The 14,279-nt window shown below is 60.8% G+C and overlaps 1 protein-coding gene across 2 annotated transcripts in view; it reads left to right on the top strand.

Annotated features, from left to right (window-relative positions):
- The first annotated feature begins 322 nt into the window (after positions 1-322).
- LOC142470897 (protein phosphatase inhibitor 2-like) overlaps positions 323-14,279 on the top strand; it is a 35,596-nt gene continuing 21,639 nt past the window's right edge. The window contains exons 1-4 of one of the 2 annotated variants that reach the window (XM_075577703.1): positions 323-488; positions 1,573-1,680; positions 6,337-6,414; positions 8,948-9,042. In XM_075577703.1, the coding sequence (XP_075433818.1) occupies positions 391-488; positions 1,573-1,680; positions 6,337-6,414; positions 8,948-9,042 (379 nt within the window). In that variant the 5' untranslated portion in view covers positions 323-390. The remainder of the gene's footprint in view (positions 489-1,572; positions 1,681-6,336; positions 6,415-8,947; positions 9,043-14,279) is intronic. The other variant, XM_075577704.1, reaches the window with a different exon arrangement.

Genomic DNA, 14,279 nt, shown 5'->3' with positions numbered 1-14,279 from the left:
ATTCAGAGACAGCCTCCCTCTGTATTCAGAGACAGCCTCCCTCTGTATTCAGAGACAGCCTCCCCCTGTATTCAGAGACAGCCTCCCTCTGTATTCAGAGACAGCCTCCCCCTGTATTCAGAGACAGCCTCCCTCTGTATTCAGAGACAGCCTCCCCCTGTATTGAGAGACAGCCTCCCTCTGTATTCAGAGACAGCCTCCCTCTGTATTGGTATTGAGACAGTCCCTCCCATGATGTCACACTCTGAGAATGTGATGTCATAATGCTACAGACACCTGGCCTGGGCACCACCCCCTCCCACCAGGCCCCTCCCTCCCACAAGTGTCTACACATCCTGTAGTGCCACACGTGGTCCACTCCCCAGTGTCACCCACCGGCCACATGGGAGGATGGCGCGGGGGGCGGAGGCACAGCCCCTGCGGAGTATCTTAAAGAGACACAGCTCCGAGGACATCGTGGGACAGACACCGGAACACCGGACGGAGAGGTGACACGGGGACACCGGTGGCAGGGAGGGGGCACGGGGACACTGGACGGAGAGGTGACACGGGGACACCGGACGGAGAGGTGACACGGGGACACCGGACGGAGAGGTGACACGGGGACACCGGACGGAGAGGTGACACGGGGACACCGGTGGCAGGGAGGGGGCACGGGGACACCGGGGGCAGGGAGGGGGCACGGGGACACTGGACGGAGAGGTGACACGGGGACACCGGACGGAGAGGTGACACGGGGACACCGGACGGAGAGGTGACACGGGGACACCGGACGGAGAGGTGACACGGGGACACCGGTGGCAGGGAGGGGGCACGGGGACACCGGGGGCAGGGAGGGGGCACGGGGACACTGGACGGAGAGGTGACACAGGGACACCGGACGGAGAGGTGACACGGGGACACCGGACGGAGAGGTGACACGGGGACACCGGACGGAGAGGTGACACGGGGACACCGGACGGAGAGGTGACACGGGGACACCGGACGGAGAGGTGACACGGGGACACCGGTGGCAGGGAGGGGGCACGGGGACACCGGGGGCAGGGAGGGGGCACGGGGACACTGGACGGAGAGGTGACACGGGGACACCTGACGGAGAGGTGACACGGGGACACCGGTGGCAGGGAGGGGGCACGGGGACACCGGTGGCAGGGAGGGGGCACGGGGACACTGGACGGAGAGGTGACACGGGGACACCGGACGGAGAGGTGACACGGGGACACCGGACGGAGAGGTGACACGGGGACACCGGACGGAGAGGTGACACGGGGACACCGGGCAGGGAGGGGACACAGGGACACCGGGGGCAGGGAGGGGACACGGGGACACCGGACGGAGAGGTGACACGGGGACACCGGACGGAGAGGTGACACGGGGACACCGGACGGAGAGGTGACACAGGGACACCGGGGGCAGGGAAGGGATATGGGGACACCGGTGGCAGGGAAGGGATATGGGGACACCGGGCAGGGAAGGGATACGGGGACACCGGGCAGGGAGGGGACACGGGGACACCGGGCGGAGAAAGATATGGGGAGAGAGCGCAGGGTGACACATTGTGACGTCTGTCAGGAGGAAGTCTCAGCACTGGGACGAGATGAACATTGTGGCAACTTACCACCCAGCCGGGAAAGATTATGGGCTCATGAAGGTGACCGAGTCGGACACGCCCTACTTCAGGTGACACTGTGACACGCCCTACTACAGGTGACACTGTGACACGCCCTACTTCAGGTGACACTGTGACACGCCCTACTTCAGGTGACACTGTGACACGCCCTACTACAGGTGACACTGTGACACGCCCTACTACAGGTGACACTGTGACACGCCCTACTACAGGTGACACTGTGACACGCCCTACTACAGGTGACACTGTGACACGCCCTACTTCAGGTGACACTGTGACACGCCCTACTACAGGTGACACTGTGACACGCCCTACTTCAGGTGACACTGTGACACGCCCTACTTCAGGTGACACTGTGACACGCCCTACTACAGGTGACACTGTGACACGCCCTACTACAGGTGACACTGTGACACGCCCTACTACAGGTGACACTGTGACACGCCCTACTACAGGTGACACTGTGACACGCCCTACTTCAGGTGACACTGTGACACGCCCTACTACAGGTGACACTGTGACACGCCCTACTTCAGGTGACACTGTGACACGCCCTACTTCAGGTGACACTGTGACACGCCCTACTACAGGTGACACTGTGACACGCCCTACTTCAGGTGACACTGTGACACGCCCTACTTCAGGTGTCACTATGACACGCCCTACTACAGGTGACACTGTGACACGCCCTACTTCAGGTGACACTGTGACACGCCCTACTACAGGTGACACTGTGACACGCCCTACTACAGGTGACACTGTGACACACCCTACTACAGGTGACACTGTGACACGCCCTACTACAGGTGACACTGTGACACGCCCTACTACAGGTGACACTGTGACACGCCCTACTACAGGTGACACTGTGACACGCCCTACTACAGGTGACACTGTGACACACCCTACTTCAGGTGACACTGTGACACGTCCTACTTCAGGTGACACTGTGACACGCCCTACTACAGGTGACACTGTGACACGCCCTACTACAGGTGACACTGTGACACGCCCTACTACAGGTGACACTGTGACACGCCCTACTACAGGTGACACTGTGACACGCCCTACTACAGGTGACACTGTGACACGCCCTACTTCAGGTGACACTGTGACACGCCCTACTACAGGTGACACTGTGACACGCCCTACTTCAGGTGACACTGTGACACGCCCTACTTCAGGTGACACTGTGACACGCCCTACTACAGGTGACACTGTGACACGCCCTACTTCTGGTGACACTGTGACACGCCCTACTTCAGGTGTCACTATGACACGCCCTACTACAGGTGACACTGTGACACGCCCTACTACAGGTGACACTGTGACACGCCCTACTTCAGGTGACACTGTGACACGCCCTACTACAGGTGACACTGTGACACGCCCTACTACAGGTGACACTGTGACACGCCCTACTACAGGTGACACTGTGACACGCCCTACTACAGGTGACACGCCCTACTACAGGTGACACTGTGACACGCCCTACTACAGGTGACACTGTGACACGCCCTACTACAGGTGACACTGTGACACACCCTACTTCAGGTGGCACTGTGACACGCCCTACTACAGGTGACACTGTGACACGCCCTACTACAGGTGACACTGTGACACGCCCTACTACAGGTGACACTGTGACACGCCCTACTACAGGTGACACTGTGACACGCCCTACTACAGGTGACACTGTGACACGCCCTACTACAGGTGACACTGTGACACGCCCTACTACAGGTGACACTGTGACACACTACTACAAGTGACACTGTGACATGCCCTACTACAGGTGACACTGTGACACACTACTACAGGTGACACTGTGACACGCCCTACTACAGGTGACACTGTGACACACTACTACAGGTGACACTGTGACACGCCCTACTACAGGTGACACTGTGACACGCCCTACTACAGGTGACAATGGGACACACCCTACTACAGGTGACCCTGTGACACACTACTACAGGTGACACTATGACACGCCCTACTACAGGTGACACTGTGACACACTACTACAGGTGACACTGTGACATGCCCTACTACAGGTGACACTGTGACACGCCCTACTACAGGTGAAACTCTGACACGCCCTACTACAGGTGACACTGTGACACGCCCTACTACAGGTGACACTGTGACACGCCCTACTACAGGTGACCCTGTGACACGCCCTACTACAGGTGACACTGTGACACGCCCTACTACAGGTGACACTGTGACATGCCCTACTACAGGTGACACTGTGACACGCCCTACTACAGGTGACACTGTGACACGCCCTACTACAGGTGACACTGGGAAACACCTTTCTACAGGTGACAATGGGACACGCCCTACTACAGGTGACACTGTGACACGCCCTACTTCAGGTGACACTGTGACACGCCCTACTACAGGTGACACTGTGACACGCCCTACTACAGGTGACACTGTGACACGCCCTACTACAGGTGACACTGGGAAACACCTTTCTACAGGTGACACTGTGACACGCCCTACTACAGGTGACACTGTGACACGCCCTACTACAGGTGACACTGGGAAACACCTTTCTACAGGTGACACTGTGACACGCCCTACTACAGGTGACACTGTGACACGCCCTACTACAGGTGACACTGTGACACGCCCTACTACAGGTGACACTGTGACACGCCCTACTACAGGTGACACTGTGACACGCCCTACTACAGGTGACACTGTGACACGCCCTACTACAGGTGACACTGTGACACGCCCTACTACAGGTGACACTGTGACACGCCCTACTACAAGTGACACTGTGACACGCCCTACTACAGGTGACACTGTGACACACTACTACAGGTGACACTGTGACACGCCCTACTACAGGTGACACTGTGACACGCCCTACTACAGGTGACACTGTGACACGCCCTACTACAGGTGACACTGTGACACGCCCTACTACAGGTGACACTGTGACACGCCCTACTACAGGTGACACTGTGACACGCCCTACTACAGGTGACACTGTGACACGCCCTACTACAGGTGACACTGTGACACGCCCTACTACAGGTGACACTGTGACACGCCCTACTACAGGTGACACTGGGGAACACCTTTCTACAGGTGACACTGTGACACGCCCTACTACAGGTGACACTGTGACACGCCCTACTACAGGTGACACTGTGACACGCCCTACTACAGGTGACACTGGGGAACACCTTTCTACAGGTGACACTGTGACACGCCCTACTACAGGTGACACTGTGACACGCCCTACTACAGGTGACACTGTGACATGCCCTACTACAGGTGACACTGTGACACGCCCTACTACAGGTGACACTCTGACACGCCCTACTACAGGTGACACTGTGACACGCCCTACTACAGGTGACACTGTGACACGCCCTACTACAGGTGACACTCTGACACGCCCTACTACAGGTGACACTGTGACACGCCCTACTACAGGTGACACTGTGACACGCCCTACTACAGGTGACACTGTGACACGCCCTACTACAGGTGACACTGACACGCCCTACTACAGGTGACACTGTGACACGCCCTACTACAGGTGACACTGACACGCCCTACTACAGGTGACACTCTGACACGCCCTACTACAGGTGACACTGTGACACGCCCTACTACAGGTGACACTGTGACACGCCCTACTACAGGTGACACTGACACGCCCTACTACAGGTGACACTGTGACACGCCCTACTACAGGTGAAACTCTGACACGCCCTACTACAGGTGACACTGTGACACGCCCTACTACAGGTGACACTGTGACACGCCCTACTACAGGTGACACTGTGACACGCCCTACTACAGGTGACACTGTGACACGCCCTACTACAGGTGACACTGACACGCCCTACTACAGGTGACACTCTGACACGCCCTACTACAGGTGACACTGTGACACGCCCTACTACAGGTGACACTGTGACACGCCCTACTACAGGTGACACTGACACGCCCTACTACAGGTGACACTGTGACACGCCCTACTACAGGTGAAACTCTGACACGCCCTACTACAGGTGACACTGTGACACGCCCTACTACAGGTGACACTGTGACACGCCCTACTACAGGTGACACTGTGACACGCCCTACTACAGGTGACACTGTGACACGCCCTACTACAGGTGACACTGTGACATGCCCTACTACAGGTGACACTGACACGCCCTACTACAGGTGACACTGTGACACGCCCTACTACAGGTGACACTGTGACACGCCCTACTACAGGTGACACTGTGACACGCCCTACTACAGGTGACACTGTGACACGCCCTACTACAGGTGACACTGTGACACGCCCTACTACAAGTGACACTGTGACACGCCCTACTACAGGTGACACTGTGACACGCCCTACTACAGGTGACACTGGGAAACACCTTTCTACAGGTGACAATGGGACACACCCTTGTACAGGTGACACTGTGACACGCCCTACTACAGGTGACACTGTGACACGCCCTACTACAGGTGACACTGTGACACACTACTACGGGTGACACTGTGACACAGGGACACGACATGCACAGGGACACATCCCACTGTAGGGGACATAGAGACACAATGACGCCTTACTGCAGGTGACCCTGTGACACGCCCTGCTACGGGTGACCCTGTGACACGCCCTGCTGCGGGTGACTGTGCGTGCGCGCGCTGACACCTCCCCCTCTGTGCAGGACACAGGAAGAAGACCGTAATAAGAGCGCCCCCGGGGGGTCACGAGCCCCTCTGAACCCAACCTTGCTGGCGGAGAGGTGAGTGTGCGAGGTCATATATGCTTGCAAGGCTACGCTCTCTCGCACGCACAACCTTACACTTGTGCAGTGTCACTCACAAACATGCACTCTTTGCAAACAAGCGTGTCACACGCCCCATTGTTGCACGCTTGCCCTGCACACTGACACGCATGTTATAGGCACTTGTGCAGGAGCACACGCTGTGACGCAAGCGCAAACGTTGCACACTCACCCGTGTACACTCACCCCTAAGCAGGCTGGCTGCAGCACACTCACCCCGTGCACACTCACCCCTGAGAAGGCTGGCTGCAGCACACTCACCCCTGAGAAGGCTGGCTGCAGCACACTCACCCATGCACACTTACCCCGTGCAAACTCACCCGTGCACACTCACCCAATGCACACTCACCCCGTGCACACTCTCCCCTGAGCAGGCTGGCTGTAGCACACTCACTCCATGCACACTCTCTTGAGCAGGCTGGCTGTAGCACACTCACCCCGTGCACACTCACCCGTGCACACTCACCCCGTGCACACTCCCCTGAGCAGGCTGGCTGTAGCACACTCACCCCGTGCACACTCACCTCGTGAACACTCTCCCCTGAGCAGGCTGGCTGTAGCACACTCACCCCGTGCACACTCACCCCTGAGCAGGCTGGCGATAGCACACTCACTCCGTGCACACTCTCCCCTGAGCAAGCTGGCGATAGCACACTCACCCCGTGCACACTCTCACCTAAGCAAGCTGGCGGTAGCACACTCACCCCGTGCACACTCACTCCGTGCACACTCTCCCCTGAGCAGGCTGGCGGTAGCACACTCACTCCGTGCACACTCTCCCCTGAGCAGGCTGGCGGTAGCACACTCACCCCGTGCACACTCACCCCGTGCACACTCTCCCCTGAGCAGGCTGGTGGTAGCACACTCACCCCATGCACACTCACCCCTGAGCAGGCTGGCTGTAGCACACTCACTCCGTGCACACTCACTCCGTGCACACTCTCCCCTGAGCAGGCTGGCTGTAGCACACTCACTCCGTGCACACTCTCCCCTGAGCAGGCTGGCTGTAGCACACTCACTCCGTGCACACTCACTCCATGCACACTCTCCCCTGAGCAGACTGGCTGTAGCACACTCACTCCGTGCACACTCTCCCCTGAGCAGGCTGGCGGTAGCACACTCACTCCGTGCACACTCTCCCCTGAGAAGGCTGGCGGTAGCACACTCACCCCGTGCACACTCACCCCGTGCACACTCACCACGTGCACACTCTCCCCTGAGCAGGCTGGCGGTAGCACACTCACTCCGTGCACACACCCCATGCACACTCTCCCCTGAGCAGGCTAGCGGTAGCACACTCACTCCGTGCACACACCCTGTGCACACTCTCCCCTGAGCAGGCTGGCTGTAGCACACTCACTCCGTGCACACTCTCCCCTGAGCAGGCTGGCGGTAGCACACTCACTCCGTGCACACTCTCCCCTGAGCAGGCTGGCGGTAGCACACTCACCCCGTGCACACTCACCCCGTGCACACTCTCCCCTGAGCAGGCTGGCGGTAGCACACTCACTCCGTGCACACACCCCGTGCACACTCTCCCCTGAGCAGGCTGGCGGTAGCACACTCACTCCGTTTACACACCCCGTGCACACTCTCCCCTGAGCAGGCTGGCGGTAGCACACTCACCCCGTGCACACTCTCCCCTGAGCAGGCTGGTGGTAGCACACTCACTCCGTGCACACTCTCCCCTGAGCAGGCTGGCGGTAGCACACTCACTCCGTGCACACTCTCCCCTGAGCAGGCTGGCGGTAGCACACTCACTCCGTGCACACTCGCTCCGTGCACACTCACTCCGTGCACACTCTCCCCTGAGCAGGCTGGCTGTAGCACACTCACTCCGTGCACACTCACTCCATGCACACTCTCCCCTGAGCAGGCTGGCGGTAGCACACTCACTCCGTGCACACTCTCCCCTGAGCAGGCTGGCGGTAGCACACTCACTCCGTGCACACTCTCCCCTGAGCAGGCTGGCGGTAGCACACTCACTCCGTACACACTCTCCTCTGAGCAGGCTGGTGGTAGCACACTCACTCCGGGCACACTCTCCCCTGAGCAGGCTGGCGGTAGCACACTCACTCCGTGCACACTCACTCCGTGCACACTCTCCCCTGAGCAGGCTGGCGGTAGCACACTCACTCCGTGCACACTCTCCCCTGAGCAGGCTGGCGGTAGCACACTCACTCCGTGCACACTCGCTCCGTGCACACTCACTCCGTGCACACTCTCCCCTGAGCAGGCTGGCTGTAGCACACTCACTCCGTGCACACTCTCCCCTGAGCAGGCTGGCGGTAGCACACTCACTCCGTGCACACTCTCCCCTGAGCAGGCTGGCGGTAGCACACTCACTCCGTACACACTCTCCCCTGAGCAGGCTGGTGGTAGCACACTCACTCCGGGCACACTCTCCCCTGAGCAGGCTGGCGGTAGCACACTCACTCCGTGCACACTCGCTCCGTGCACACTCACTCCGTGCACACTCTCCCCTGAGCAGGCTGGCGGTAGCACAAGGCACGAAGCCAAAAGTCCTGCAGAGATACGTAACCTCCAACTACTTGGACAACTGGAGAGAGGAGGATGAGGAGAGAGGTGAGGGGGGGGGGTGAGAGGTGAGGGGGGGGACGGAGAGAGGTGAGGGGGGGAGAGAGGTGAGGGGGGGAGAGAGGTGAGGGGGGGGAGAGAGGTGAGGGGGGGAGAGAGGTGTGGGGGGGGAGAGAGGTGAGGGGGGGGAGAGAGGTGAGGGGGGGGAGGTGACGGGGGGGAGGTGAGGGGGGGGGGAGAGGTGAGGGGGGGGAGAGAGGTGAGGGGGGGGAGAGAGGTGAGGGGGGGGGGAGAGAGGTGAGGGGGGGAGAGAGAGGTGAGGGGGGGAGAGAGAGGTGAGGGGGGGAGAGAGAGGTGAGGGGGGGAGAGAGAGGTGGGGGGGGAGAGAGAGGTGAGGGGGGAGAGAGAGGTGAGGGGGGGAGAGAGAGGTGAGGGGGGGGTGAGAGGTGAGGGGGGGAGAGAGAGGTGAGGGGGGGAGAGAGAGGTGAGGGGGGAGAGAGGTGAGGGGGGGAGAGAGAGGTGAGGGGGGGAGAGGTGAGGGGGGGAGAGGTGAGGGGGGAGAGAGGTGAGGGGGGAGTAGGTGAGGGGGGGAGAGAGGTGAGGGGGGGAGAGGTGAGGGGGGGAGAGAGGTGAGGGGGGGAGAGAGGTGAGGGGGGGAGAGAGGTGAGGGGGGGAGAGAGGTGAGGGGGGGAGAGAGGTGAGGGGGGGAGAGAGGTGAGGGGGGGAGAGAGAGGTGAGGGGGGGAGAGAGAGGTGAGGGGGGGAGAGAGAGGTGAGGGGGGGAGAGAGAGGTGAGGGGGGGAGAGAGAGGTGAGGGGGGGAGAGAGAGGTGAGGGGGGGAGAGAGAGGTGAGGGGGAGAGAGGTGAGGGGGGGCGAGGTGAGGGGGGGAGAGAGAGGTGAGGGGGGGAGAGAGAGGTGAGGGGGGGAGAGAGAGGTGAGGGGGGAGGAGAGAGGTGAGGGGGGAGAGAGAGGTGAGGGGGGGAGAGAGAGGTGAGGGGGGAGAGAGGTGAGGGGGGAGAGAGGTGAGGGGGGGAGAGAGAGGTGAGGGGGGGAGAGAGAGGTGAGGGGGGGAGAGAGAGGTGAGGGGGGAGAGGTGAGGGGGAGAGAGGTGAGGGGGGGAGAGGTGAGGGGGGGAGAGGTGAGGGGGGGAGAGAGGAGAGGGGTGAGGTGGATGGAGAGGGGGATAGGGGAGAGAGAGGGGGGATAGGTGGGGAGGGGGGAGGAGGCGGAAAGGGGGAGAGAAGGGGAGAGGAGGTAGGGGGAGAGGAGGGGGGAGGGTGGAGTGGGGGGAGAGAGAAGGGAAGGGCGGAAGAGAGGAGAAAAAGAGAGAAAGCGGGATAAATATATAGAGGGAAAAATAAGAGGGGGGGCTGTAAAGGGTATGTGGGAGGGGGGCTGTAAGGGGTATGTGGGAGGGGGGGCTGTAAGGGGTATGTGGGAGTGGGGTCTGTAAGGGGTATGTGGGAGGGGGGTCTGTAAGGGGTATGTGGGAGGGGGGTCAGTAAGGTGTATGTGGGAGGGGGGGCTGTAAGGGGTTTTTGGGAGGGTGGGCTGTAAGGGGTATGTGGGAGGGGGGCTGTAAGGGGTATGTGGGAGGGGTGCTGTAAGGGGTATGTGGGAGGGGGGTCTGTAAGGGGTATGTGGGAGGGGGGTCTGTAAGGGGTATGTGGGAGGGGGGTCTGTAAGGGGTATGTGGGAGGGGGGTCTGTAAGGGGTATGTGGGAGGGGGGTCTGTAAGGGGTATGTGGGAGGGGGGTCTGTAAGGGGTATGTGGGAGGGGGGCTGTAAGGGGTATATGGGAGGGGGGGCTTTAAGGGGTATGTGGGAGGGGGGCTGTAAGGGGTATGTGGGAGGGGGGGCTGTAAGGGGTATGTGGGAGGGGGGTCTGTAAGGGGTATGTGGGAGGGGGGTCTGTAAGGGGTATGTGGGAAGGGGGTCTGTAAGGGGTATGTGGGAGGGGGGTCTGTAAGGGGTATGTGGGAGGGGGGTCTGTAAAGGGTATGTGGGAGGGGGTCTGTAAGGGGTATGTGGGAGGGGGGTCTGTAAGGGGTATGTGGGAGGGGGGTCTGTAAGGCTTATGTGGGAGGGGGGTCTGTAAGGGGTATGTGGGAGGGGGGCCGTAAGGGGTATGTGGGAGGGGGCTGTAAGGGGTATGTGGGAGGGGGGCTGTAAAGGGTATGTGGGAGGGGGGCTGTAAGGGGTATGTGGGAGGGGGGCTGTATGGAGTATGTGGGAGGGGGGGGTCTGTAAGGGGTATGTGGGAGGGGGGTCTGTAAGGGGTATGTGGGAGGGGGGTCTGTAAGGGGTATGTGGGAGGGGGTGCTGTAAGGGGTGTGTGGGAGGTGGTCTGTAAGGGGTATGTGGGAGGTGGTCTGTAAGGGGTATGTGGGAGGGGGGTCTGTAAGGGGTATGTGGGAGGGGGTCTGTAAGGGATATGTGGGAGGGGGGTCTGTAAGGGGTATGTGGGAGGGGGGGCTGTAAGGGGTATGTGGGAGGGGGGGCTGTAAGGGGTATGTGGGAGGGGGGGCTGTAAGGGGTATGTGGGAGGGGGGTCTGTAAGGGGTATGTGGGAGGGGGTCTGTAAGGGGTATGTGGGAGGGGGTCTGTAAGGGGTATGTGGGAGGGGGGTCTGTAAGGGGTATGTGGGAGGGGGGTCTGTAAGGGGTATGTGGGAGGGGGGTCTGTAAGGGGTATGTGGGAGGGGGGTCTGTAAGGGGTATGTGGGAGGGGGGCTGTAAGGGGTATGTGGGAGGGGGGGCTTTAAGGGGTATGTGGGAGGGGGGCTGTAAGGGGTATGTGGGAGGGGGGGCTGTAAGGGGTATGTGGGAGGGGGGTCTGTAAGGGGTATGTGGGAGGGGGGTCTGTAAGGGGTATGTGGGAGGGGGGTCTGTAAGGGGTATGTGGGAGGGGGGTCTGTAAGGGGTATGTGGGAGGGGGGTCTGTAAGGGGTATGTGGGAGGGGGTCTGTAAGGGGTATGTGGGAGGGGGGTCTGTAAGGGGTATGTGGGAGGGTGGCTGTAAGGGGTATGTGGGATGGGGTTCTGTAAGGGGTATGTGGGAGGGGGGGCAGTTAGGGGTATGTGGGAGGGGGGTCTGTAAGGGGTATGTGGGAGGGAGGCTGTATGGGGTATGTGGGAGGGGGGCTTTATGGGGTATGTGGGAGGGGGGGGTCTGTAAGGGGTATGTGGGAGGGGGGTCTGTAAGGGGTATGTGGGAGGGGGGTCTGTAAGGGGTATGTGGGAGGGGGGGCTGTAAGGGGTATGTGGGAGGGGGGTCTGTAAGGGGTATGTGGGAGGGGGGTCTGTAAGGCTTATGTGGGAGGGGGGTCTGTAAGGGGTATGTGGGAGGGGGGCTGTAAGGGGTATGTGGGAGGGGGCTGTAAGGGGTATGTGGGAGGGGGGCTGTAAGGGGTATGTGGGAGGGGGGCTGTAAGGGGTATGTGGGAGGGGGGCTGTATGGAGTATGTGGGAGGGGGGGGTCTGTAAGGGGTATGTGGGAGGGGGGGTCGGTAAGGGGTATGTGGGAGGGGGGTCTGTAAGGGGTATGTGGGAGGGGGTGCTGTAAGGGGTGTGTGGGAGGTGGTCTGTAAGGGGTATGTGGGAGGTGGTCTGTAAGGGGTATGTGGGAGGGGGGTCTGTAAGGGGTATGTGGGAGGGGGTCTGTAAGGGATATGTGGGAGGGGGGTCTGTAAGGGGTATGTGGGAGGGGGGTCTGTAAGGGGTATGTGGGAGGGGGGGCTGTAAGGGGTATGTGGGAGGGGGGGCTGTAAGGGGTATGTGGGAGGGGGGTCTGTAAGGGGTATGTGGGAGGGGGTCTGTAAGGGGTATGTGGGAGGGGGTCTGTAAGGGGTATGTGAGAGGGGGGTCTGTAAGGGGTATGTGGGAGGGGGGTCTGTAAGGGGTATGTGGGAGGGGGGTCTGTAAGGGGTATGTGGGAGGGGGGTCTGTAAGGGGTATGTGGGAGGGGGGTCTGTAAGGGGTATGTGGGAGGGGGGGGCTGTAAGGGGTATGTGGGAGGGGGTCTGTAAGGGGTATGTGGGAGGGGGGGCTGTAAGGGGTATGTGGGAGGGGGGTCTGTAGGGTATGTGGGAGGGGGGTCTGTAAGGGGTATGTGGGAGGGGGGCTGTAAGGGGTATGTGGGAGGGGGGCTGTATGGGGTATGTGGGAGGGGGGGGTCTGTAAGGGGTATGTGGGAGGGGGGGTCTGTAAGGGGTATGTGGGAGGGGGGTCTGTAAGGGGTATGTGGGAGGGGGGTCTGTAAGGGGTATGTGGGAGGGGGGGCTGTAAGGGGTATGTGGGAGGGGGGCTGTAAGGGGTATGTGGGAGGGGGGGGCTGTAAGGGGTATGTGGGAGGGGGGGCTGTAAGGGGTATGTGGGAGAGGGGTCTGTAAGGGGTATGTGGGAGGGGGGTCTGTAAGGGGTATGTGGGAGGGGGGCTGTAAGGGGTATGTGGGAGGGGGGCTGTATGGGGTATGTGGGAGGGGGGGGTCTGTAAGGGGTATGTGGGAGGGGGGGTCTGTAAGGGGTATGTGGGAGGGGGGTCTGTAAGAGGTATGTGGGAGGGGGGGCTGTAAGGGGTATGTGGGAGGGGGGGCTGTAAGGGGTATGTGGGAGGGGGGCTGTAAGGGGTATGTGGGAGGGGGGGCTGTAAGGGGTATGTGGGAGGGGGTCTGTAAGGGGTATGTGGGAGGGGGGTCTGTAAGGGGTATGTGGGAGGGGGGTCTGTAAGGGGTATGTGGGAGGGGGGTCTGTAAGGGGTATGTGGGAGGGGGGACTGTAAGGGGTATGTGGGAGGGGGTCTGTAAGGGGTATGTGGGAGGGGGGGGGCTGTAAGGGGTATGTGGGAGGGGGTCTGTAAGGGGTATGTGGGAGGGGGGGGGCTGTAGGGGGTATGTGGGAGGGGGGTCTGTAGGGGCTATGTGAGAGGGGGTGCTGTAAGGGGTATGTGGGAGGGGGGGTCAGTAAGGGGTATGTGGGAGGGGGGGGCTGTAAGGGGTATGTGGGAGGGGGGTCTGTAAGGGGTCTGTGGGAGGGGGGTCTGTAAGGGGTATGTGGGAGGGGGGTCAGTAAGGGGTATGTGGGAGGGGGGTCTGTAAGGGGTATGTGGGAGGGGGGGCTGTAAGGGGTATGTGGGAGGGGGGGCTGTAAGGGGTATGTGGGAGGGGGGTCTGTAAGGGGTATGTGGGGGGGGGCTGTAAGGGGTATGTGGGAGGGGGGTCTGTAAGGGGTCTGTGGGAGGGGGGTCTGTAAGGGGTATGTGGGAGGGGGGTCAGTAAGGGGTATGTA

Source organism: Ascaphus truei, chromosome 20, assembly GCF_040206685.1.
Source record: "Ascaphus truei isolate aAscTru1 chromosome 20, aAscTru1.hap1, whole genome shotgun sequence".
NCBI classification, from domain to species: Eukaryota; Metazoa; Chordata; class Amphibia; order Anura; family Ascaphidae; genus Ascaphus; species Ascaphus truei.
This window is presented reverse-complemented; position numbering and strand designations above follow the sequence as displayed.